The sequence below is a fragment of the Primulina tabacum genome, chromosome 6 (genome assembly GCF_025594145.1).
Source record: "Primulina tabacum isolate GXHZ01 chromosome 6, ASM2559414v2, whole genome shotgun sequence".
Taxonomy (NCBI): domain Eukaryota; kingdom Viridiplantae; phylum Streptophyta; class Magnoliopsida; order Lamiales; family Gesneriaceae; genus Primulina; species Primulina tabacum.
In genome coordinates this window covers 38,230,849-38,258,817 of record NC_134555.1, presented here as the reverse complement: position 1 = coordinate 38,258,817, position 27,969 = coordinate 38,230,849, and the positions used below count along the sequence as shown (strand labels likewise).

General features: G+C 36.8%; 3 protein-coding genes across 5 annotated transcripts; all 3 read left to right on the top strand.

The window, feature by feature from the left end:
- The first annotated feature begins 16,187 nt into the window (after positions 1-16,187).
- LOC142549382 (putative protein S-acyltransferase 7) lies at positions 16,188-20,590 on the top strand. Of its 2 annotated transcripts, XM_075658304.1 has the most exons (6): positions 16,188-16,429; positions 16,518-16,660; positions 17,539-17,721; positions 18,668-18,958; positions 19,285-19,518; positions 20,161-20,590. In XM_075658304.1, the coding sequence occupies exons 1-6, from the start codon at positions 16,405-16,407 to the stop codon at positions 20,431-20,433; spliced, it is 1,149 nt and encodes a 382-aa protein (XP_075514419.1). In that variant the 5' UTR covers positions 16,188-16,404; the 3' UTR covers positions 20,434-20,590. The 2 variants fall into 2 exon arrangements, with proteins under 2 accessions (XP_075514419.1, XP_075514420.1); XM_075658305.1 differs by lacking the exon at positions 16,188-16,429 and having other exon boundaries at positions 16,517-16,655.
- A 1,851-nt stretch (positions 20,591-22,441) lies between these two features.
- On the top strand, positions 22,442-24,530 carry LOC142549381 (aldehyde oxidase GLOX). The gene has a single exon (XM_075658303.1). The coding sequence runs from the start codon at positions 22,617-22,619 to the stop codon at positions 24,243-24,245; it is 1,629 nt and encodes a 542-aa protein (XP_075514418.1). The 5' UTR covers positions 22,442-22,616; the 3' UTR covers positions 24,246-24,530.
- A 789-nt stretch (positions 24,531-25,319) lies between these two features.
- LOC142548189 (uncharacterized) lies at positions 25,320-26,636 on the top strand. Of its 2 annotated transcripts, none has more exons than XM_075656511.1 (3): positions 25,320-26,101; positions 26,203-26,258; positions 26,435-26,636. In XM_075656511.1, exons 1-3 carry the CDS (start codon positions 25,531-25,533, stop codon positions 26,603-26,605), a joined length of 798 nt encoding a protein of 265 aa, XP_075512626.1. In that variant the 5' UTR covers positions 25,320-25,530; the 3' UTR covers positions 26,606-26,636. The 2 variants fall into 2 exon arrangements, with proteins under 2 accessions (XP_075512626.1, XP_075512627.1); XM_075656512.1 differs by having other exon boundaries at positions 25,326-26,101; positions 26,194-26,258.
- The last annotated feature ends 1,333 nt before the right edge of the window (positions 26,637-27,969 follow it).

Genomic DNA, 27,969 nt, shown 5'->3' with positions numbered 1-27,969 from the left:
GCTAAGGATATATTATATGTTGTGACAATGAAATTGAGATAGAGGTGTCGATTGACAGGATTTCGACTCAATTTTTAGGCGTGATGCACGTAAATACCAATTATATATAATAAAAATTAAGAAATTTGATTTTCTGCAAAAAAAAATGGAATCATTTTGTTATGTATCCGAGTTTAATCTCTTCTCGTATTAGATGAATAAATTAATTAAGAACTTATATAATTTACTTTGAAAATTGTTTCCAAAATTAAAATTCAAGCAGTTAATTTATGTAATATAATAAATGATATGAACATAATATATAGAATGAAATGAACTAAAACAAATTTTTTAAAAACATATATATTCAAGCATCATATATAGGGTAAAATAACTTAAAAGACAACTAAATTATGAATTTTATCAATGTATAAATCATAATTTACATAAGTGAAGCACAGTAAGAAAAAATAATTTCAATTTAAAATCATCGCGACTAACTCATCAAAATAATATCAAAACTAATGAAATAATAATATTGATATTAAAATATAATCCATAATATTTAATTTAAATAATATTTAACACATTATTTTTTTACCTTTTGTTTTTAGAATTCTATATCATGAATAATTAATTTTATATCAGAATATATCTTTCTTAGACTTAGATTGATGACTAAAGTTTTAAAATAATAAATAAATCAACATATGCAATGAAATACACATTCAGCTAAGGTTTTATGTTAATATCAAATAAAATCAAATAAACTCATACAATAATTATTAAATACAAATTTTAAATTATTGGTATGATTTTCTCTATTAAAATTAGAAATAAAACCAAAGAAATAAACTTTCATAAAAAATGATATTTTTTTATTTGTAGAATTAGTTAGTTTGATTTCAAAATAATTAAATAAAGATATTAAAATATTATATATAAAAGCTTTAATATTTTGACAAATATTGATCAATGATCATTTTAATTATATTTATAATAAGAATTATATCTATATTGTTTTTACAGTAGAAAATAACTTATATGTCTTTTAGTTATTCATAATATCTCTTTTCATTCGTTACATATTTAGGGTTTTGTTTGATGATTGATTTTGACGATCAAATTCATGTAATTTTTTAGTTATATAATATAATAAAATAATCATGCCTATAACATATACATTTGTTACAGATATTTTTTTTTCAAATTTTCATATAGTTTTTGAATTTTTACTATCTTTTAAAATCAAAATCAAAATTATATATGTATTACATTATAAATTTTCATATGAATAATTATTATCTCACTTGAAATAAAAAATAGATGCGAATATATAATTTTTTTACAATCTAATTTTCATATATATTAGCTAATGAATAATTATAAAAAAATATAATTTATATTTTCAACAAGCATTCGAATATGAATCAGTTATATATATATATTTTTAAATTGTATATGCTTAGTTCTTATTTACGTATATACATTGGAGATTTCAAATTATTTGTTTTCGATGATTCATGTTTTTTATGTCAAATAGACCGTACATTTGAAATCATTTTTTGTTTTAGATTTATAGCATATTCAAATTATATGCAATAATTCTGTCAATTACTTGAACGTGAAATTTTTTATTTTCTTATTATTGATTTTTTTATTTTCTTAAAATTTTATAAATAATTAAAAAAACATATATAGAAACTGAATTTATAAATCAAAAGATCAAGTACTACCAAATTTTTGTATTGAATTTAAAAATTTGTCTGATATATAACTTTTCTTTTTAAAGTGCTACTATAATCCATTTTTGATATCAAATAAAATAATTGTACAACATATGAGACGTTAAAGCTAATTGTTTAACAGTTATGCCTTAAAATTTATATATTATGATAGTTGATTTTGGAACTGAAACCAAAAAAATATTTTAGTTCTAATTTTGGTTCTAGTGTTCTTGAGAACCAAAGTCGAGTTTACCTTTAGATCTTTAATATCTAAATTTTAAATAATCTAAGTATATGCTTTATACACTACCAAATTTTTTTGTATTGAATTTATACGACATTTACTTTATTTGTATACTCATGCAAGCTGCATAGATAAAATCATGGAAAATATTATAATACCATGAGGTCTAATGCGCAACGTAGATCATGAATTTCATTAGTTGCACTATATATTATAAACTCGTTCATAGTCGATTCAACCGCTTAAAACAAAGATAAAGGTCGTTCAAGATAAAAACTAACATTTGTGATGTAAACGACACATTTCATTTGTAAGAGCATGTAGAAGTCCGTTCATACAGATGAGTGCTCATTGGATGAGATGCCGAACAGCTCCCATCGGACTTTCTAAGTGCTCATCACTTATCGAGTGGATTAGTCCACAATTATGGTTGTACACCATTAGTCATTTGACCCGAGACAACATAGAGGCTCTATGTGCTAGCATTGCACTTTGATTCGTTTACTGACTCCACGAATGTCATCAGGTGGCGAGATTTGGTGTAGTTTCAACATACATATGAGCTGATCAATTGTAGTCGAAGATTCACTGCTCACCTACAGATGTAGATATCCTATGTGATCTAATGAGTTAATAATACAAGAAATCTCTTGTTAGAGTAAGACATGTGCATTATGAAAATGTGTTTTCTTATTTGTACATATGGTGACACTATGATCACTCAAAGATATATCACATATTTATCGATTTCAATTGAGATATACCAATAAATGCATACTCGATCGGGATATATGTGTTGAAAGGATCGTAATGTATGCTAACCATAACTTACTGGTTCTTGCAGACACTATCAGTGATGCCTAGAAGATCATAGGACGATGCTATTGAACGCTCTTACTATGATCCGATGAGTGCAATCAAACTTGAATTCTTACGTTCTTGTTCAAGGGGTTGATGAAAATAACGAGGCTAATTAGGGCAAGCTCGAAAAAGGACAAATGTTTTCCTGGATCACATGAAGTTGTTAATCCATGACTAATTAAAATTTTAAATCATTGAGGATAACACAAGTATTTAATTATGTGTTCTCGTTGAGATAGTCAAATTCAATAATTATTTGATAGGATTGGAGAATACTAATATAATTCCAATTCCGACGATTTTGTCTCAACAAAATTTCTTCTATATTCTCTATTGTGCATTAGAAGAGAAATATACTATTTGATCATGAACCTAATTCGGAGATTGGAGAACGATGGTTAATCCAGTAAATCGTTCGTAGGGATTTACAAGAATGACTATCTCTATTTAAAATTCGAAATAGTTTGGTGTCCATCATCTTAGAACGCAAAGGTAACAACTCTAATCATCTTACACATGAATTTGATATCATACTGCGCTCAAAAATATTTTGATTGTCAAAATTGAAATTTCTCTGAAAAATTTAAACTTCCGTTATATCTTGAGTGAAAGAAAACGATAATCCAACATATATTACATCAATGTTGTAAAGGCACACCAATATTTGCATAGATTCTTCCTCTATATTAGTTTTGGCTGCTTAGTGTAAGGGTATTATACTTCAAGCACCACCTTCTCGTTTTATTTCAATGTTCCAAAATTTATCGTCCCACACCAATATATATATATATATATATAGACACACACACACATGTATATCTAGGGATGGCAATGGGACGGGGCGGGGACGGGTTTGCCATTCCCATCCCCGTCCCCTAATCATATCCCCGCTCCCATCCCCGCACCCATCCCCGGATCTACCTAATCGGGGAATCCCCGTCCCCGAACCCCCGTCCCCGAACCCGTTTGAAATACCCGAATATATTATTATATTTATATTTATATATAATTTTTATATTTTTTTATATAATATATATATATATTACTGTATATACTTTTTTTATATAATATATATATTACTGTATTTATATATATACAACTGTATATGTATATAATTATATTATCGGGGCGGGTTTGGTATGGGGATAGGATTCCCAAACCCGTCCCAATATATTTCGGGGGTTTTTAAAAATCTCCGAACCCGAAACCAAACCCATTAACATATCCCCGAACCCGTCCCATTTCGGGTTTTTCCCGCGGAGCCCCGAAACCGCGGGGAAAATGTTCTCTGTTACGTCTCCTAACTTACATCCAGGGATGTATGGTGATGGGGGAATGCGTGGATATTCAGTGCCAGGTTCGGGGAATAACACTCGGGGGGCATTCTATTCTCTTCACCAGTTACGACAAACTCCAGTGTTGGATTTTGAGACGGTACGTGATGTTATCCAAGAGTTGTATGGCCCAGGAGTGAGGCCAATCAACCGACCAGAATTCCATAAACCGTATCCTGATGTTGTGGATCGTGACAACCCTTATCCAAGAGGATACCGCATTCCAGACTTCACGTTATACTCCGAGGAAGATGGTCAATCTAGCGTGGAACATGTTGCCATGTTTATAATTCAATGTGGGGAGTTAGCAAATTTGGAGAACTTTTTCAATTACAAGCTACGTTTGTTCCCCAATTCCTTGACCAGCACTGCTTTCACGTGGTATGCAACGCTACCTCGGAACTCGATTATGACTTGGCATGATATGGAACGGCAGTTCCATACACAATTCTTCAGAACAATGCCGGAGATCAGTATAGCGGAATTGTCAAGGGTGGTCCAAAAACCCGGGGAATCTGCTAATGATTACATTTGTAAATTCAAGAAGGTGAGAAGCAAATGCCGAGTTTTCCTCTCCGAGTCAGAATATGTGAAGATGGCACAACGAGGGCTCGATTTTGAGCTTAGAAAGAAATTCCAAGGGATGGAATTCCGCGATTTTTATGAACTTGTTGCCAAAGTATCAGAGTATGAGGAATTGTTACGAGAGGAGAGTCATAAAAGAAAGTCTACAGTGGGCTCTTATTTCCAGGAAGTTGCATTGGCAGAAGTAGCAAATTCCAGATCACGTATTGTCCCTTTCTTGAAACGCAAAAGTGAAGAGTTTTCCAAGAAAAACATTCCTCCAGTGCAAACACCCTATACTTTCGATGCATCAAAGACGGAGGAAATTTTCGATCACCTAGTGAAGGAAAAATTTATAACATTCCCCTCAGATCACAAGCTACCCACTACGGAGGAGTTAAAAGGAAGAGATTATTGCAAGTATCACAATTCCTTCAACCATAATACTAATGCTTGTTGGGCTTTCAAGAATGTCTTGCAGGAAAGAATCAACAAGGGGATCCTGAAATTTCCTGAGAAGAAAGAAACAATGATAGTGGATGAAGATCTCTTTCCCCCGTTGGCCAATGTGAATGTAAACAACACTGACTTACGTTTTTTAATCAACGAGAGGAGAAGGAATGGGAGTGGGGACATGTCCATTAAACCAAGACTTACCATAAAAAAGTGTTGGGTGCCTCGAAAAATGATATTTGAGGCCAAAAAGAAGTAGACAGTAGCTGCTCATGGAAGAGACAGCTATTACAATGGGGCGGCTTGCATTATAATGGGAGGAATATGAGGTATAACAGGGAATCCATGGCCAAAAGGCCGGAGAACCAATACCTCAGAAGGAGTTCACATTTTTGGTCGGTGAATGGCAAGAGAAGAAATGACCCACAATTGGTCCAGAAGATAATCCAGAGGCCAGCACCTCTAGGCGCTGATAGAAAATATGAAAGGAAACCTCGTTTTGTTGTTCCTCCCAGAGCAATCCCTGATGGTGTATGGAAGCGGGTAGAACATCCAAACTTCCCAAAACCTCTTTCTAGGACCCAAAAACGATGTTTGTTGAGAGAAAAAGCTGTTGAACGCAGGTCTGGGATGGAGGAGTCATTCAAAGAGAAGAAAAAATTTGGGAGGAAGGCTACTGAAGATAATGAGGAAGAAGATGACGACTTGTTATCTGAGGAAGACAGTGAACCAGTCAAGAGGGCTACTTTCAAAGTGGGGCAGATTCTGGTTTCGTTTGAGTGTGCCACCGGCTCTTTAATGTTGCCAGAAGAATTCAAACGCAAAAGGGTGTTTGAATTCGATGTATTCACTGAAAATCAAAGTGGCACAGAATCCATTCAGACTGATACTTTGAATGAAAGCGTTGGTGTTCTTGTGGATGAAGAGAAAAGAGTGTTGATGAAGCGACCTACCAGTGAGATGACTAAACATATCAAACCACTCTATATTATAGCACATGTTAATGGGAAGCCCTTGTCTAGGGTACTGATAGATAACGGTTCAGCTGTGAATATTTTACCCTACAGAATTCTTCAAAAGTTGGGAAATAATGTGGAGGACTTGATTCCTACCGAAGTCTCTGTGGCGGCTTTTATAGGGGAATCTACAAAAACTTTGGGAGTGTTGCCAGCGAATGTTACTGTAGGATCTCGATCCTCGCTGTCAGCATTTTTTGTAGTCAATTCTAGTGCTAGCTTCCAAGCTTTGTTAGGGAGGGATTGGATTCAAACCAATCATTGTGTACCATCATCCATGCACCAGCTACTGTTGATGTGGAAAGGGGATGAGGTGGAAGTGGTACAGGCTGATTTGTAGCCGTATCAATCTAGTTCCAACGCAGTAGAGGCCAGGTATTATGATGGAGCCTTCGGTCCTATTAAGATTCGGAATTACAAAGTGAATGGACAATAAGGAGCAGTCTACATGGATACTAAAAAATTAAGAGAAGCAGTTGAAAAAATTCTCAAACCCACCGCCATGGTCTCTCCTAGACCCATGGTCCGGCCTATTATCGAGGAGGTCGATGATTAAGTTCACTAAAGAAGAAATGGAAGTGGCTGCAACTTCCGAATGGAAAGCCACATTGCATCATCTTGTGAATGAAGTACAATCTCAGGAATTGTGGGACATTGACGGAACTGAAATAATATTCGAAGATGAATGGGATAACAGTGAGGAGACATAATTACAATTGGAAGATATAGTATTAGCTCCGGCTCAGATGGAAGATTGGCAGCCAGAGACTCAAGATCCTTTGAAAGAGATGAATCTGGGGACTGTGGAATGCCCTAAGCCGACATATATCATTGACTTGTTAGAATAAGAGAAGAAGGGAGAAATTGTAAAACTCCTCATAGAATTCAAAGATTGTTTCGCGTGGGAGTATGAAGATATGCCAGGTTTAGATTGTAAATTGGTGGAACATCGGCTACCAATTAAAGATGGTTTCAAACCATACCAACAGCCAGCTAGGAGAATGTCCAAGGAAATTGAAGCAAGAGTAAAAGAAAAAATTGAAAAATTGCTCAAAGCGAAATTCATCCGTCCAGTAAGATACACGGAATGGCTGGATAACATAGTCCCTGTTATGAAAAAGAATTGGAAGCTTCGAGTTTCCATAGATTTCAGGGATTTAAATTGTGCCACCCCGAAAGATATTTATGTTATTCCAGTAGCTGATATGTTAGTTGATGCAGTGGCAAAAAACGAGTTGATGTCGTTCATGGACTGATTTTCAGGATACAACCAAATAAAAATAGCAGAGGAAGATGTATCCAAGACAGCTTTTAGATGCCCTGGGGCGATCGGCACATTCGAATGGCTTGTCATGCCATTTGGATTAAAAAACGCCGGAGCGACTTACCAAAGGGCCATGAATACCATTTTCTATGACATGATCGGCCAGTGTTTGGAGGTATATATCGATGACATTGTTGTGAAATCAAAAAAAGCATCAGATCAACTTGGCCATCTCAGGAAGAGTTTTATAAGGATGAGACAACACAACTTGAAGCTGAATCCTTTGAAATGTGCTTTCGGTGTACAGGCGGGGAATTTCCTTGGTTTTTTGGTTCACCAGCGGGAAGTAGAGGTGGACAAAAATAAGGCTAAAGCTATCATGGCAGCAATGTCACCGAAGACTAAGAAGGAGCTGCAAAGATTCCTCGGTCAGGTAAATTATTTAAGAAGATTCATTTCAAACATGGCAGGTAAAACTCGAGAGTTTTCTTTATTATTAAAGTTGAAAGATTCTGAAGAATTTAAGTGGGAAAAGTGTCACAAAGAACTTTTCGATAAAATAAAAGAATATTTGTCTAAACCTCCTGTTTTGATGCCCCCAAGGCGTGGTTTTCCTCTCAAACTATATATATCAGCCGCTCAAGATTCTATCGGATGTCTTTTGGCACAAAACAACCAAGAGAATCATGAGCAGGCCGTTTATTATTTGAGTCGATCACTTACTGAGGTGGAGGTTAGATACCCAGTCATAGAAAAATTGTATTTGGCGTTATATTATTCATGTACTAAATTGAGACATTATCTGATTCATTCAAGAGTTTATGTAATTTCACAGACGGATCTTGTCAAATACATGCTTCACAGGCCTATCTTGACTGGAAGGATTGGCAAATGATCGCTGGCATTGGCCGAATTCACCTTGATTTATTGCCCCCAAAAATCGATGAAAGGCCAAGCTGTTGCTGATTTTCTGGCAGACCACCCTATGGTCGATGTCACAGGCAGTACACCATTGGATATCCCTGTGTTTTGTGTGAGTCAATCTTGGACTTTGAAGTTTGATGGTTCCAGTACGGAGAAGGCGTCAGGGGTTGGAGTCGTGATAACCTCCCCAACGGGAATTAAGACAGCTTTGTCATTTAATTTGGACTTTTCATGCACCAATAATCAAGCTGAATATGAAGCGCTAGTGATTGGTTTGGAAATTCTACGAGATTTGGGCGCTAAAGATGTGTTGATTATTGGAGATTCCCAATTGGTTCTGAAGCAAATGTCTGGGGAATATAAATGTTTGGCGTTAGCACCTTACTGTACTGCTGCTTCACAGCTCCTTGATGATTTAGAAGATGTGACATTCCAACATGTGCCAAGACAAGACAACTGGGAAGCTGATGAATTGGCTCAGATTGCTTCCGGTTTAAAGATGTCGCCCGAGCTCACCCACAAACTTTTGTTGGTACAAAAGAGGAATCATCCTTCTATTTATCAGCGAGGAATACAAGTGGACACCTTTGATATTGATGTGGAACTCGCCGGAGATTGGAGAGATGAGATAAAGGATGCATTGAGGAATCCTGAACAGAATTTGCATTATGGTTTGAAGATGAGAGTTCTACATTATGTCTTAGTGGAAGATGAACTGTACAGAAAAGGGGATGATGGGTTATTGTTGCGATGTTTAGGTTTCCCAAAGGCCATGAGAGTAATGCAGCAAGTCCATGAAGGAATATGTGGGACACATCAGTCAGGGATCAAGATGAGGTGGTTGATCCGCAGACATGGCCATTTTTGGCCATCGATGTTAAAGGATTGTATAAGATATTCGAGAAGGTGTCAACAGTGCCAAAAACACAGGAATATCCAGAGGATACCAGCTGATGAGATGCACGCTGTCATAAAGTCGTGGCCATTCCAGGGATGTGCCATGGATTTGATAGGGAAAATTTATCCTCTTTCATCCAAAGGGCATTCATTTATAATTGTGGCTACTGATTTCTTCACCAAGTGGGTTGAAGCCCTCCCCATGAAGAAGGTAGAGCAGAAAGATGTTATTGTATTTGTGAAAGAGCATATTATTCACAAATTTGGAATCCCACAATCGATCACGACCGACCAAGGAACTATGTTCGTCGGGTCAGAAATGAAGGAATTTGCTGAGGAATATGGGATCCAGTTGATTAATTCCTCACCTCATTATCCCCATTCCAACGATCAAGCTGAAGCTTCAAACCAAGTGTTAACCAAGATGTTGAAAAAGATGATGGAGGATAACCCCCGAGATTGGCACCGGCTGCTATCGGAAACTCTATGGGCTTATCGGACATCAAAGAGAAGTGCTACTGGTCTAAGCCCTTTCACCTTGACTTATGGACATGATGCAGTATTGCCTATGGAGGTGGTGATCCCTTCTTTGAGGGTGATGAAGCAGAATGAATTGGAGCCAGAGCTCTACACGGAAGCTATGATCATGGAGCTTGAGGATTTGGATGAGCTGAGAATGCAAACATATAATGCTTTGATGCTTCAGAAATCCAAGTTGGCTAGAAGTTACAATAAACGCGTGAATAAGAAAATATTTGAGGAGGGAGACGTAGTTTGGAAGGTAATTCTACCCCTCGGATCCAAAGACAGGGAATTCGGCAAATGGTCGCCCAATTGGGAGGGACCATTTAAAGTTCATAGAGTACTAGATGGAAATGCATACTGGTTAGCGAGTCTAGATGGTGAACCACACAGGAGGAGCATAAATGGGAAGTACTTAAAGCATTACTACCCCAGTAGTTCGGTGGGGATATCAGACACCAAGGGTTCATAAAGCTGGATGCGAAGGAATTTGGTACATAGTAGGCTAGATGGCCACTTTGTTGGAATCTATCATATTAATTTGTAAGAAGTTTCTTGTAAATATGAGAGGAATAGGCTTTTAAGCCTTTCTTTGCTGAACTTGTTTGTAAATAAGCATTTGTAAATAAATAAAATATTGGATCATGGAGTTTCGCTGTAGTTAATTTGGGTAAAGTGCTTGTTGTGTTAGTTGGCCAAATCGATGACAAAGCGAAGTTCATTTAGGGCATGTCTTGAAATTTTGATGAGCTTTATGGTTTGGCCGTTCATTGGGAATGTATGTTGATTTGCGTTTGTTTGCGTCGTTTTTAAATTTTCACTTTTTAGAAAAATTTTAGCAGATTTTCCCTTGTAAATGTAATATGCCAAAAATATGAACACCTGCAAACAAATCCCAAGCAACAGATACCAAGACAACAAGACATTATAACAATAGAGTTGGGCTTCTTAGCCACTTTCCAACGTTCACAAAACAAAAACAAAATAAGCCAAATCATGGCAAACAAGTACGGTGTATCAGGAATGTACCATGCTTTGGTCCAAACATTACATAGAAGTTCCAAACATAAATCAAGATCATGGTAAAGGTGAAAGCTAGAGCTTAAGAAAGGTCAAGATGCCGCAATTCCTCCCACTTGGACAGGCACTCTACCCGAGTATGTTCCGCTGCTTTCAAGGTGTCTTCCCACTGTCGATAGGAATGTTTCTGACTCACTAAATCTTCACCCAGGCCTTGAATATCAACCTTAAGTCTGTCAGAGGAAGCCTTCAAAACTTCACTGTCATGTAGAAGGGTTACCATATCAGCTTTGTGTTGGGCGAGCTCCATCTCTAGTTTCTTCACTAATTCCTCTTTGGCGTCAAACTCCTCGTTTTTCTGATGTTAATGAGAAAGAGCAATTTTTCTTTCAGAAAGCATACCATCCAATTTCTTTTTCTGCTCCTTGAAGTTCTGCACCTGAATTAACGTCTCCGAACACGTAGAGCTTGAGTCCTGAAAAGCCAGGAATGTGGTTGGTAAAGCATTCAGCACGTCGTGTAGCGGGGATATGGGGAAATCAGGGCTACTTGTCAGAATAGACACAACAGACAAAATGGTGGTTTTTTCCAGGTCCCCTAAGGCATTGAGGTTCATATTCAGAAAATGCCGCAGTGAAGCTTTTGCGGTGGCTAGCTCCAAGCCAGAGGGGATATTCAAAGAGAAGACCACATGGGATGGTCCTGAGTCCAGGAAGCTGAAGTCGAAGTCCAAAACCTCTTCAACAGAAGAGACCATTGCCCGCCGCGTTAATAAATCCTACAGTAACAAGGAAGAAGTGATATCCAAATGATACCAAAAGGAAGAATGGAATGGTTATTACCTGAGAGGGAGAGCTGATCGTCAGAGGTTTGTCTAAAACGTCATCAGAATGAGTTCCTAGGAGAAATTTCCTACGTTTAAGTGAGGCCAAAGGAGTAGCCAATTGGACATAACCATCTGACTCGGTTTCTTGATCAGAGGAAGGGCCGGAGGTCGAGGAAGATTTATCATTTTCCACTATAATAGTACCAACTACAGGAGTGGAAGTGAGTGGGGGAATTGCATGAGGCAATTGGGTGGTGGATCGAGTTCGTCTCCTCGAGGATTGAGCCACAGACTTTTTTTTTCCTCGTTTAGGGGTATGCAATTTGGCAGGGACGACTTTTGGCTCTGTACCTTTTTTGTTGTTTCGGGCGACTGACAAGTCCAGCGCTTTTCGAACTTCTTGAGTACCTGCAAAAAGAAACATAACACATTTTAGGCAATGACTATAACAAATTACAACAGGAGTATAAGGGTGAAGGTGCGTACCCGAAAGCTTTAAAGCCGTAGGAACAATAGAAGTGTACCTCGCATCCCACCAATCAAAATAGCCGTCTGATACGGTAACGGGATTTTCAATCACAGGAGTCTTGAAGAATTTCGCTTGCTCAGACAAATCAATGAGAGACAATGAAGTGAACCTTTTCTGGGAAAGTTCTGTTGTCATCATGTCGTTGATAGAATGTGGCAGATGCAATGTTCTAGAGGGGAGACTCGGACACAAACCGAGCTGGAAAGGATACAACGCTGGATTATAAAACTCAAAGGAATGAGTGCTTTGCTCACGAGGAGATGTCCCATCACAGACTAAAAATCTTGGATGAAGAATGGTCACTCGGACAGCATCAATGATAGATTGTGAAGTAGTCTTCCTCACATTGGCCATGTGTTCAATCCACGGGTAATCTTCGACCTTAATGGTGAAACAAAGCGGACGACGAGCTGGCCTATCAAATGGTAAGGACTGAAGGAAGGAAAATGTATCCGCGACAGTGAAATCACTTTGACAGGACATAAGGTCTTTCCATGACAACTGCTCAGTAAGAGAGCCAGGAGGGGATGCCAGTTCAGGGAAGTAGGAAAACAGCCATAATTGAAGAATCCATATGGCTCCGTTAAGTTTGAAAAAGGGCGTGTCATTTACAGCGACATTCAACCATCGGTAGAGTGACCCTAAGAACATCACACCAAGACCATGTACATGCCCGACACTTAAAGATCTAGCAAAAGCTAAATATTCCACGGTGGGCTTGCCAGAAGAGGGACATAAGAGGTATTTGCATATCAGCACCCACATGAAAGATATGCGCTCCTCGCTGGTGGGAGAAGTTCTTCTAAGAGCACACCAAGACCGGATAACTTGGGAGTAAGAGGAAGGATTCAGGTATTGCTCAGAAAGCTGGGGCAAATCTTGAGTATTCACTAAACTAGGAAATTCATTCCCTAGAAGTGGAAGACCCGTGAAACAAAGGATATCCTGCAAAGTAATAGACATGGGACCACAAGAAAGTATGAAAGAATTACAAGGAGGAGCCCACAGTCTGATAGCGCCCTCAAGAAGGTCTATATTGAAAATGGTTTCAACAGTCGACATCTGAATGAGTTAGTAAAGACCTTGTTTCCGCCAGGTACTACCATCAAACTTTTTCACCGGTCTACCCAAAGGTTCCAATTTGCATCACCTCGTGGTAAAGATTTAAAGTTGGCGTACTCAAAAGGTGGCGCCACCTCGCGATCTAACAACAAAGCACTGGAATCCAGAGTAGATAAAGGAAACAGCATGTTGGCAGTCTCAGCCGAGAGAGGGATTTGACAGTAAGAAGAGTCAATAAGAGGATTGAACACTTCTACCGAGGTGGAATCGTCGCAAATGATTGTCGAAGGCCTGCGAATGATACACAATTCAGAGTAAGACAAATGGAACTTAACGAACTAGAACTTAGTGGAATTAAAAGTACCTAAGAGCAGACATCCTTGGAGCTGGGGGAGAAAGTCGGGTTCGACAGTTAGGAAAGTGTGTGTCCACGAGCGAAAAGTCAGTGGTTATCCCTACAAATCAAGACATGAAAACTTCCTCACACTTCAAACAATAAAAATCCCTAAGGATGGAAACTTTCACACGTAACCAATTACAAAGAACCGCCAACGTAAGGACTATCACCAAAGGATGCGCAAGAGTATATAAACAGTACGAAGCCTACCCAAACATTTCAACAAAAATCTCGAATAAACACATAAAGCATCAGTCGATTGAGTCTACCATCTTAATTAAAGGAGATAATCAGATATTTTACCCGTTCCTTGGGGTGGCACGGCTAGTGAATGGCGAGTGGAAGAATCGCAAATTAACAAAGGGAAGCCCACGTTACTTGTAGAGACGAACCCACCGAGACGCGAGCGGAGGCCAGAATATCCCAAATGGCGTTGCGGCGAAGACAAGCCACTCAAAGAAGAGGTGGGCCGTGATGGTGCGCAGAAGGAGCCACAGGCCACGATTCGCAATCGGCTGAAATCGTTCGGGTGATTGGAAAAATCGAGGAATGAAGGATGTAGAGGGACGGCGGCGCTTCGATTGTTCGGCGTAGGGCTAGTGGTAGGTAGCAAATTAAGGGGTAAGGGAAAGGAAGAAGGAAGGTAGTGTGTGTGATTTTGGGGTCTTGGTGTGGAAATCGAGGGGTTAAGGGTGGAGAATGAGATTATTGAGGGGAATGAAGATAAACTAGAATCTTTGATTGCAAAGGAATTATATCTATGGATCTCATGTTGAGGAACACCAGAGGAATCGATATGCTCAGGAAGCGTGCGAGGGAATTTTTTTTTTGAAAAGACATGCTTCAGATGTCAGCTCACCGTGATAGAATTTTTTTTTCAGTAACTAAGTTGGTTTGGGCTTATTTAGAAGCCTTAAAGGAGAGGGGATCACCACCAATAACCAATTTAGCCAAATTGGCCCACTGGCCAAATTGGCTACATGGGGCATTTGTTATGTCCAAAATTTACTCAGAGGTCCATACTCAGAAGCCCAAATATTCTAGCCCAGGAAGAATGGCAGTGTGGTCCAAGAAGACACGATGGCAGAAGTTGAGCCACGATCCAACGTGAGTGATCGTGGAATGTGGTTGAAACTTCCATGTGGGGCACGACAAAAATAGCAGGAAGGATCAGAGAGAGGGCTCGACAAAAATCCACAAGAAATCCATAGCAAATTCTCTGCAGAATTTCTCTCATTTGGCTGTTTGTTTACTTCCATTCCCAGCAATCTTCTTCTATAGATTTTAGTATGTCCATCCACGTTTTATGTAAAAACTTTGTTCGAATTTATAACAGCATAATGAATGTTGATGTTGTTTATGGATTTCTCCTTTAATTTCATTATACTCGTCATTCCGTGTTCATATTTTGGAGTTATTTCGAGGGAATTATAACGAACGATCAAATCGAGACTCGCAACGCTTGGTAAACGGAGTCAGATCATTCACAAACTTGGCACGAACACGTGCCTGGCACGGCACGCCCGCAATTTTCGAGAGAAACAATAATATAGTTAGGAATTATTTAATTTTCAGTATTGGTGCATGATACTATAAAGTTGAACTAAGGTTTTCAGGCTAAAAATTATCTCATTAGTTTAGTAAAATTATTAACTCAAACAATTTTACCGATGGAAATCGAAAAATAATCATAATAATTTAAAATTATTTGTTTATCGACGTCGAAACAAAATTTGTTTTAAACATTTCCTTTCTTTGCATCTAAGAGACAATACTTGACCAAACAAAGATTGACAAAAGATTTTTTCTTCATAATTTGTGATTTTAAAACTTATGTTTTGTATATCTTGAAATTTATGCATTTATTCTAAAAATTGTATATTTATATATTTTTCTAATAATTGACTCGAAATAAATAAAATATTGTACAAACACTTAGGCTATCCTCCAACCCTGCGCTATCATAGCGTGAAATACTATTATAGCGCAGGGTTTCTACTCCAACGGAGGCTGCGCCATTTCTCCAAAATGGCGCAGCCTCCCTCCTCTGCGCCAAATTTGGTGCAGAGGAGAAACTCAGCGCCAAAGATAATACATAATTGGAATACAAAAAGATAAAAGATAAAGATATTCACTATGCACTACGAAATGCTTTAATTGATCATTTGTGGGAGGAATATAGTTGTTCAGATGTTTGAATTTGGATTCATATTAAGTTCTAAAAATAAATTATCTGTACTAAAATTATGTCAATTTTAATAATGAAACATTTGTATTAATTCGTATTATAAATATTAGAGTTAATATATATAAGAATCACATAAATAAATTTAACTATTAATAAAAATAAAATAATAATTATAATACTAATGTTAATATTAATTATAATTATATTGTTAAATTTATAAATAAACAGTAAACAAAAAAAAATATTCTAGGAATATATAAGATTTGAAGTAAATGGGTTGGAGATGAATGTTATATTTGATACAGAAACTGCACTATTTTGATCTGCACCAAAATAGATTTATGGATTGGAGATGGCTAAAAGTCCCTAAATTAATAAATTATTAAATATTAGTAGGTGGGAAAGTAGCAGCCAACTAACCGGAGACGCCAAATTTGAAAAAGAATCCATGGCAGACGGAATTAAAGGCTCGGCTCGGTTTCTAAAACCCTTAATACTCCAAGCGAGCAGGAAACTATCTTCCTGCCGGGATGTGACGTCATCTTCCCGGCGGATGGTGTCATGTGGTCAAAGTCAATCCCAATCACCAAATAGGACATGTCCAGAACTGCCGCCTCTTCTGGTTTGATTATTAAATTGTATTTAATTGTTTTCAGTTGATTTCTTCCTTATTGACTTTTCTTATTTCCGATTTTTTTTCACGTTTTCAGTTTTGTGGAGAGAGAAAGGGAATTGGTTGGTGAAGAAAGTAAAATCAGAGATGAATGCTGTGGTGCCGCCGGAGTCCGAGCGAAACGCGACTGATGGTGCGGTGGAGATGATCAGGAGATACCGGGCGTGGGAAGGCAGTAATGTGATTTCTGCAATCTTTCTTTTTTAAAAAAAAAAAATTTCTGAGTTTCTTTGGGAAACAATTAATGGGATCCCGTCATTTTTGGGAGAAGCTGATCTGTCTGTGATTCCAGATTTTGTGATCTGAGTGCAGAAATTTAGTTTAATAATTTTTTTTTATCTTATTCAGAATCCTGAATGATGATTGATTGCTTCATAATATGCAAATGATATATTCATTTCTGAATTACCGTTGGATACGCTTAAGCTTATTGGGCCAGATTCAAGATTACTGCAAATTTTTGTGTTTATATTTATGCTTTTGAAGTTTGAATAAACAAATAGCTACGTATCGGTTAAGTATCAACTAAATTTAGAGGGAGAAAGGAAACAATTTTGCGTGTTAGAGTGGAAAATCAGCCTGCGTTTTTGTTCTCTGAAGTATTCTACTTTTTTTTTTTATTTGTATTTGCAGCAAGTTTGTATCGTCATCTGCTTGAATGAGCTACTGACCAAGAGTGAATTTTCTATGTGCATAGAATTATTCTGAGCTATTTGATAATATCTATAGTGAAAGTTTATTCCTTTAGGATCGAGTTTTTTTCTTTTCTTTGATGAGGAATGCAATTCTTTGATGGATTTAAAATTTACAAATGAAGGGTGAGATATCCTTCTAACTCATCTTTTAAATACAAAAATTAACACCCAATTGGGTACCTGATCTCGACCTTTGGATTGAGTTTTTGAATGTAGGACTATTCGATTATATGTAAATAAGTTTCGAGAAGAATTTGTGTCTGCTACTCGTGAAGTCTTAATCTTTGCCCAACCAGATTATGATGCCATTAAACCTTGTTTTAGGAGCTTACTAACATCTGATGATGTCCTTTTCTTCTGCAGAAATTTTGTATGGGAGGAAGGTTTATTTTCGGGCCTGATGTAAGATCCATCTTTCTGACGATGTTTCTTATTGTTGCTCCAGCTGCCACCTTCTGTGTCTTTGTCGCCAGGAAACTCAGGGATGATTTCTATGGGAATTGGGGAATCTCAATTATGGTTGTATTTATTATTTTCACGTTATATGTAAGTCATGTTTCCTTTAAGATTTTTGTTTGTTTTGATTGTTTGTCGATACTTAAATGATTTTCCTAACCAACTGCCACCACCAATCCCTTCCTCTAAACCACCCATAACTAGCTTAGAATCTGGAACTACGTTCAGAGGCTCTTAACATGAAACAGCTTGGAGTTGCATCACAATGGGGAAATCATTGAGTAACCTTATGTTAGGCAAAAAAAATAGAAAAGATGGTTTCATGATGTTTCGATTTTAGTTGGAGCATGCAATAAGAAATTTATCCACATCTGACTGCATATAGGCCAGAAATGTGTTTTCTTTCTAAGTTGAAAGATTTGGATAGACAAAATTAAGTAACCTGGAATAGCCATGAACCCTCTTGCAGATGCTTCTATTGGAGATTCAGGTTCATGTAAAATTTATCCTCCTGAAAGAAGTTTGAACTCGCCTTTACTGTTAAGCTGGATAGAAGGCTGTAAGTGGATCATATTGATTTTGTCATACGGTAACTCATGTATATCAGATTATTACTAGGCTCTACCAAATAATGAATGATGATTTATTAGACACCTTGCTTTTGTTGTTTATTTGCTGCTATGGTCCAAGTACATTTTGAATGAATGTTCTTTTCTTAGATCTTAGATTTTTAAGTCACGTATATAAAGAATACACTTTCATATTGATGCATTTACAAAAGCAAAGCATTTTATGTATTGAAAAGATATAATTTAACCAGAATATAGATACTACGATATAATTTGAAGTGGTTCTTTTTATGTTGATGGTGAAACCTGTAGAACAGGATGAATCGTTTTGAGGGTTGACCTGCTTTCTCAGTGTTAACATGAAGCAAGTACCTCCTGTTTACCATGTGGAAGTGTATTTTGATAAAAAAATAAATAAAAATAAGTACGTCCTTATTTTTTTTCCCACTTTTCACATACTTCTGCAGGTCTTAGTCCTTCTTCTGCTGACTTCTGGAAGAGATCCTGGTATTATTCCTCGAAATATTCTCCCTCCAGCACACGAAAACTTTGAAGGCAGTGAGGAACTTGTGCCTGGTCAAGTGCCACGTTTGCCTCGGACAAGAGATGTAGTCATCAATGGAGTTACCGTAAAAGTCAAATACTGTGAAACTTGTATGCTCTATAGACCTCCGCGTTGCTCACACTGTTCAATATGTGACAACTGTGTGGAAAGATTCGACCATCACTGTCCCTGGGTTGGACAGTGTATTGGATTGGTAAGAATGGTTTTAAATTGCTGCACTTATTTGACTTATGCATTGAATCGCAGAATATCCTTAATTGGTTCACAGCTTGTTTTCTCCACTTTAAATTATCCTATATAGAGTTTAAATTATCCTATATAGAGTTGCTACGATCTTTTCTCGGAGCATGTTAACAATAATATCTTGTTAGTCCATGGATATTTCTATACTTATCTCTCTCTCCTTCTAATTTAACAAATCCTCGATGAATCCTTGAAATTGTGGTTGCTTCTTACATATAAATCCTTGAAATCGTGGTTGCTTCTTACATATAAATCCTTCTTTTTATTTTGGTGCAGAGAAACTATCGCTTCTTTTTCATGTTCGTCTTCTCGGCAACCCTTCTTTGTTTATACGTTCATGGGTTTTGCTGGGTCTATGTTAAAAAGATATTGGATAGTGAGAATTGCTCGATATGGAAAGCAATGAGCAAGACTCCTGCCTCCGCTGTACTAATCATCTACACCTTTCTAGCACTCTGGTTTGTCGGAGGCCTATCAGTTTTCCATCTCTATCTTATCAGCACCAACCAGGTAACACGCTGGTCTTTGTTTGTCCTGAATTGGACGTACTCGAGGACAATATAATCATGGTATTTCTATTTACCGTTTTGGAAATGAATCAATTTACTGGTTCTCATGTTTGGTAGAACTTGTTTTACAAAAGTAATAAACAGAAAACCTCTAACATAAACAAATCTTCCTTATTTAATTATTATCCATTTATCATCCCTTCGGTCAAATTCTATGGTGATGATCTATAACTACAAAATCTTACTTTCTTGAAAAAATAAATTTTAATTTTGGACGTTTCTTTCAGTTCTGTTGATTCATCAGAGCAGCACTAACCAACAAGAAACAAAGCCTGCTTATTCTGGTTGTATTGATTTAATATATTATGGACTAAAACGACCCATTTATGTTGTCTTCATTTCTTCCCTATCCTTCGTCTTTATGTTTTGTTTATATCTCTGTAAACTTGGTATGCAGTGCCTGTTTCTCTCTCTTTTTCCCGTTGATTGTAAAAAACTGTTAAACTTCAAATATGTTTGTGTTTTTCATAAGTGATGAACAATTTATTTCATAGAAAAGAATATAAAATCAGAATTAAATAAGTTTATCATATTCTTTAACTGATAACGTGATTCCAACTTTTGAAGTTCTTCCTTCATGCAGTCGACATACGAGAATTTTAGATATCAATACAGCAGACGCTCCAATCCCTACAACAGAGGTATAGTTAGAAACTTCTTGGAAGTATTCTGCAGTAGCATTCCTGCGTCCAAGAACGATTTCCGAGCAAAGGTGCCGAAAAAGACTGGGGGGCAATCTTATCCAGTTGGTTCGAGTTTTATGAGATCAAACTTGGCAAGTGCAAGAGAGGAGCAAGAAAAGCACATTTGGGGCGAGAATACAGACAGAGATTATGCAACGGGAAGTGTACAATAGATGGTAAACCAAGTGAAAAAAATAGAAGGAAAAGAAGACGAACGAACCAATAGTGCTTTCACTTAATGTGAGAAAATGAGTGTGTATATATAGTATTTTTTAAACTCTTCAAACGATATGATTTTGAAATCCAAGTGTGCCTATGCTTTTATGTTCACACTTTTGAATGTTTGAGCTTGGCTTGTTTAAAATCGAGCCGAGCTCGAGCTTTATTTAACGAATATATCCATGGCTCACGAGCTTATTCAAGCTTTTATCGAACCTAAACGAGCTCAATAAATATGAATTGTACATTTAAATATTCATTAAATTCATTAAAAAAATAAATTATACAAAAAAATATAATATTTATTAAAATTTGTCAATTTATTATAAAAAATAAATTTAATAGATTTTTCTATATATTTCATAATTAATGTGTTAAATCAATAAATTAAATATCAAAATTATTATTTTTCATCTAATATATTACTTATGAATTTACTAACGAACATGTTTACAAGCCAACGAGCCGAATATTGTAGAGCTTGAACTTGGTTTGTTTATCTTAACGAGTCTCATTAAACCAGCTCAAACGAGCTTTTATCGAATCAAGATTCGAATAGCTTACAAACGGTTTGGTTCATTATATCCCTAGTCATGAATCATCAAGAAATATATTTTGGGGAAACAAATTATATGTTAATTTTATACTTGGGGAATTATTTACAACAAGATTTCAAGAAATGGCCAAACTATTTGGTGATTCAATGTCACATACAAGAAACTAAATACATCTACAAACACATGTATGAACAGTTGATACACGATTGAGATTAGAAACTTCGTCTCAAATGCATCTTGAACTACAAGTTCGAGATGGAACTACTATTTGGCTATCTTCCCCGTTGCAAATGTTTCCTGATAATGAGACTAGTATCCGTATAACGCCAAGCGCAGCTGGCGAGACAGGTAGATTCACTAGAACTGAACTTGCAGGCAGGAGCGCTGGTTATGCATTTGTTCCAGCATATGGCTGTAAGTTTTCCAGCCATTTTCTACTCATAGCTCTTTCCTTTCGTTGCTGTCGAGATTCAACATCAAAATAAAATCTTACTGTTGAAGCCCTCTGCCATACAAAGAGCTTACAATAACTTGTTTATAAACTGTTTGGCTTGTGATATGTGATGATGAACAAAGACACTATAAATTGAAATATAAGGATAACATAATAATTTTTTAACTCAAATTATCGTAAAATTTGAGCCAAACGCGAGATGGTACAAGGATGCTTCAATATCTCATAATTCTTTGTGTACAGAAATCAATGAGGACAACAAAACATAAACACGAAACAAATGAAGCAACAAAAAGAAAGTAAACAACGCACAGACAGATATGAAAGATGCAAAAATAGGCATCTTTGATTTTCTGTTGTGAATTAAATACACAAGCATAACCTTTCCTAGAGACAGAGGATTCTTGTTTGAACATCAACAATAATCCAATCATTTTTAATTACTATGATAATTTTTCATTTTTCTTTGGTTTGAGTTATTGTTTGTAAAATATTGCATATAACTTTATATTTTATCCACTATTTTATATTCCCAATGTGCTTGCTCTAGTGTTTTATATTATAGAATACAATTGTTTAATTTGAGTCACTATCATTTTATGCTATGAATCTTACCAAATTGATTTAAAAGTGCGAAATATTTCAATAAAGTATTATAATATTTGGTGAATTCAAATAATGATATGTAAAATCTTTTTGCAAAATTAAAAAAAAAAAAAAAAAAAAAAAAAAAACCAAAAGAAACCAGTAATTGTCCTCCATTGAAACATCAGTATTATTACTAAGAAAATGAAATTCCATCATGCTTCTTGCCTGGAACAAGTAATTGTCCTACCATTCCGGAGAATCGGCAGTGTCATTTTCTTTGAATTTTGGAGAAATTTGTGGAGAACCCAACTTCATGAATTCACAAAGGCTAATTTACATGGTTCAGTAAGGTACTGCTCTGTTCTATAAAAGATCACAAATACAATCAATAAATATAATATATTCAATGAAGCATTTTAAGCCAATTCTTTCAATTTCCACATTTAATCCACACCCAACTTCAACTTACAATATACTAAATTCCCAGAATTTCTCCTAAATCCAACCAAGAATTTTAAAACAAACTAATCCCACCAAAATGTTGTCATTTTTTCTTCTGTCACTCATATTTACCACACTTTCTTCTCCTCCAACATCCCAAGTTGTCTCTCCCTATCCCGAATCCACCCAGGGCGAATGGCAGCTCCTGCACGAAAACATCGGTATTTCGGCTATGCACATGCAACTTCTCAGAAACAACAAGGTTGTCATGTTTGACAGAACTGATTTTGGCCCTTCAAACATTTCGTTGCCACGGGGTCGTTGTAGGGATGATCCGAATGATACGGCCCTGACGAAAGATTGTACGGCTCACTCGATTTTGTATGATGTTGTAACGAATACTTTTCGTCCCTTAACAGTTCAAACCGACACATGGTGCTCCTCTGGTGCGGTGCTTCCCGATGGGACTCTAGTCCAAACCGGAGGATTTAACGACGGTGACCACGTTATGCGTACTTTTGCACCATGTAATGGCGAGAGTTGTGATTGGGTCGAGTTCCCTCGAGCTCTTTCGAGACGTAGATGGTATGCGACGAATCAGATATTGCCCGACGGGCGGATAATCATAGTTGGAGGGAGGGGACAGTTTAACTTCGAATTCTACCCTGCTAGTTCAAATGCTTTTTGGCTCAATTTTCTCAGAGAAACCAGTGATGAGAATGAGAACAATTTGTACCCTTTCCTACACTTGTTGCCTGATGGAAACCTCTTCATTTTTGCCAATACACGTTCAATCCTGTTCGATTACAAGCAAAACAAGGTAATAAGGGAATTCCCCACCATCCCCGGAGGCGAACCCCGGAACTACCCGAGCTCTGGCTCCTCGGTTCTGCTTCCCATCGATGAAAACAATCCGAACAAAGCTGAAGTCATGATATGTGGAGGTGCTAAACATAACGCCTTCCGGCTCGCAAGACGAGGGACATTCCTTCGCGCCACGGCCACCTGTGGCCGCCTGAATGTCACAGAGATGAAACCCGCCTGGAAAATGGAAAACATGCCAATGGCCAGAGTCATGAGTGACATGCTTCTTCTACCCAATGGCGATATCATAATAATCAATGGTGCCGGATCAGGCACGGCCGGGTGGGAAAATGCTCGAGATCCCATCACCAGGCCTGTGATCTACAAACACAATAGCAAATCCAAAAACCGGTTCGCCTCTATGGCAGCGTCGCCTAAGCCACGGCTTTACCACTCGACAGCCATTCTACTCGCGGACGGCCGGATTCTGCTGGGAGGCAGCAACCCTCATGTATATTACAACTTCACCAACGTTGAATTCCCAACAGATTTAAGCCTCGAATCATTCTCTCCCCCGTATTTGTCACCTCAATTCGACACCATGAGGCCAAGAATATTGCGAGCCGATGAGATGGTCCGGTATAAGAATTCATTCTCCTTGGCATTCACAGTACCCACTTTTCTAGGAATGAGCTCTGTTTCGGTTAGAATAATCGCCCCATCGTTCAACACACATTCGTTTTCGATGAATCAAAGGATGGTTGTGCTAAAAGTGGTTCGAGTTTCAGAAATCGGATCAAATTTATATCGTGTTGTTGGATTAGGACCATCCACACGTGAGATCGCACCTCCAGGATACTATATGATATTTGTTGTACATGCTTACACACCAAGTTCCGCTGTGTGGGTTAAAATTCAGTAGTTGGTAGTTTACTGTAAAAGTGAAAATTTGAAATAGCAAATATGAACAGAATAAGCGAATGAATCACTCACGCCTTGTTGCTCTACATTACTATTGTTTCAAACATGGAAACTGATGCTCTACTTCAAATTGTGTAAGAAGAAACTTCACATTGAAGCAACGACGAAAATATCGGGTTTTGACGACGACGATGATGAGGAGAGCTTCATGTAGCCTAACCATGATGATGCGGATTTCGAATTCTCTGTCAATACAAAAAATGTACCATGCCTTTTACGAGATTCAGTGTTGCACGTGCGGACCAGTAACATGATAGATTATAGTTTTCTAACAGGGAAACGACATATCAGTGGCATTAGCTCCTTAAGGAATGTTAGGACAATATGCATGGGTTTGTCAGGGTGCAGACTGCGGACTTGGCTATTTTAGGAGTTCGATGAGAACGAATACGAAATAGTCAGGAGCCGAACTCAATGTGCACAAGAAGCCATCCCTCGTGGGGGCCTGACATAAACTAAGAAAATTAGCATTCTTCTCTTAGTTAACAACCGAACTTGTATTTTTTTTGTATCTGTTGAAAGAATATTTCGAATGAACTCCAAGACACGTTTATAACGCTTTTTTTTAAGAAATGTTTTCACCCTCGCTTTAGTCAGAGGGATATAATAAAAATTTCTCTCAGGATACATTGTAGATATTCTGAATAGCTTTTGGGGGCATTGCCCCCAAGCTCCCACGACCTGACCGGTCAGATCGATCCCCGTAATTTTCGCAGTGGTAACATTGTACTTATCAACAACAAAATAAATTATGAAAAATTAATATAACAGTATCTTATGCGAAAATAATAACAAATAAATTACTGGTTTATCTACTAATTAATACTCAAATTTTTGTGAACAATATTGGTTTTGTGCCATAAATTTTATGACCAACAATGCTACGAGAATTTTCAAACATTTCCACTTAGCAAAACATTTGCAGCTGTTCATCCTCCGGAAGATTAGCATATTCCTCCACAGATTTCTGAATTGAAAATTTGGCCATCAAATATTCCTTCGAACTTTCAGGTGAGATTCTAGCGAGTCTTGAAAAATCTCATAAACTTGAGCTATATCGTTTTCGCGATTATTCAAAACCATACGTTGGAGATATATTTTTGGTAAAATATAAAGTAATTTTCATTTTCTTGCATTCCCCTTATGTTCTGTTCTGTTCTTTGCCTTCAAATTGTTTGCACCGGATAGGTCCGCATGCATGCTTGAAACTACATGTGTACCTAACAATGGGATGTGGTGTTTCGAGGATTGATGCCAATGGGCTATCTATTCCGGTCAAGCTCCGGCCGCTCTTCCTTAGCCGGTTAGAGGAGATCTCGAAAAGTAGGCATGGTCGTCCCCTCAAAGATTCAACTCCTTCCAAGAAAGAGCTGCTATTCCATGAAAAGGACGACGATGACTACGATCATGTCTTGAAAACCGCACCCTCATCTCCTAAGGACACCGTCGCCGATGGCACGAAGATCGAGGATACGAAGAGGATAGAGCAGGAAAACGAGGGTGGCGTCATCACAAGCCTAGGTAAAAGAGATGACAATGAGCATGAGGTGAGTAGAAAAAGTAGCACGAAAGGAAATTGTAAAGATGTCATGAAAGAGAGCATGATAGAACACATGGAGGCTAAGGAAAAGGATAGGCTAGACAACATGTTGACAGATACAGAAAACGAGGACGACGACGACGACGACCATATTGAGAGAATGATCTGCCATGAGACCGACGATGATGCTTTTCCGGGTTCCCCGAGTTTTCGAGTATATTTCAACGATAACGAGGAAGACGACCACCATGATAATGGTGAGAAACCATATGCAATCTCATGCATATATATCCAATGTCAGACATACATAGATTATATAGAAATAAACATTCGTTTTGATTTTGATTAGCAATCGCAGGGAATCGTGATGCCTTGAAAGATACAACTTCAATTATCGATACATCTTCATCAAAGGTATATTCATTACATTAGCATTGTAGAAATCTTATTTCGAGAACAAATCAAAAAATTTATAAGATAGAATATATTTATAATTTTCAAAGTCGATCGGATTCATATTTAATCTTTACATTTAATTAACACCATTTTTCCAAAAGTCGGATCAATAATCCACAGTCATTGGCACGCAGGAATCATCTGAAAAGCAAAAGGTGAAGAGAGGAAAAAAAAGGAGGAGCTTTAAGTTGCCTAAAGGAGGACAAGTCAAGAACCTATTGAATGTTAAGTCATGCTACATGCCGTCTCACTCCGCCCCCCACGACCGCGCCCATCTTCTCCCGCCGCCAAAGACGACTACTTGAACCTTAATGGATCGGGCGAGGCTAGTCAAGGGGCGGAGCCATGATTTCATATGAAGCATACGAGAGAGAGGACGTGGTCAGAAGACAAATCAATGGATTTCGATTATATTATTTCAATTTTCTTTCGTTCTCTATGTCGATCCGCCTCGGAGGCTAGCACGAAATGGTGGTGTAAGAGCTGTTGAACACAGAAAAATTTACTAAACGTTGCCTATGTAGATTGTAGTTTTTTCTTTCGAGCTACATGTGGGCTAATTGGTCTAGTAATTAAGTCGATTTTTGATAATTTTACTTGTTTTTCACGAGGATTATTGACGTGGAACTTAACATATCATCAATGCAATGGTGTCACATTAGAAAAAATATTAAAATTGTTAATAAAACAAAGATAACGGATCAAGACTCAAATTTGATAACACGGATTATCAAAATATCAAAAAGTCAAAAAAAAAAAAAAAAACCAAAACAACAATTTTATCTTTAAAAAGATGTAGGATCTAAAAGTTTCAAAGAAAAATATAATGAGGGCTAATTCTATAAACCATTTGAAAAGTCTAAAAGATATAAAACTCTTCAAAAAAATATTACTAGACTAATACATCCCTTATTTTTAAAAAAAATAAAACTCATTCCATCTTTATGTTATAAAAACTCGAGCACATTTACCTATGTAGGGTAGGGTTTTATGTCTGATTTTTAAAAATAAAAGGTCTAAAGTACTATTTATTTTACATATGGGTTTTTTTTTTTTTTTTAGTTTTTTTACAGTATATGTTAATTCAATTATATCTATAAAATGATTAAAAGTATTTAATATTTGATAAATAATACTTTTTTTAAAATAATATAGTATTAACATTTGTTGTTTTATCGAATATAATAGTCAAATATAATGATACAACTCAAATTTTATATGTCAAGGGACAAACCAAGATTCATATTTTAATCACTATTCTTTAGTGATTTGAAATTTATGGAAATAAAAAAAATACTTTCTTGACTTTCATAAAAATTGTAGAATGATATGTTTGTCATTTTATAGAATTTAAAATCGTAAATGTTGATAATGCTGCACGCTAAATCTTTAAACCGTTCATTTGCCAAAACACCACGTTTTGATAAAACGTTTACATGAAAATAATTTAATAAAACAGATATCTAAAATAATAATAATAAAGAATTACATTTAAAAACAAAACAATTGAGAACAGATATTGGATAAATTGAAGTTTAGGGTTGTTTTTGTTTATTGTTTCTTTGTTGGGATTGGTAAATGAATTTAAAAGAGATTAATAAAGTCCTTGCAAATTTGTTAATTATTTATTTTTTAAGAGATTTAACTGGATGAACAGTTAGAGGATGAA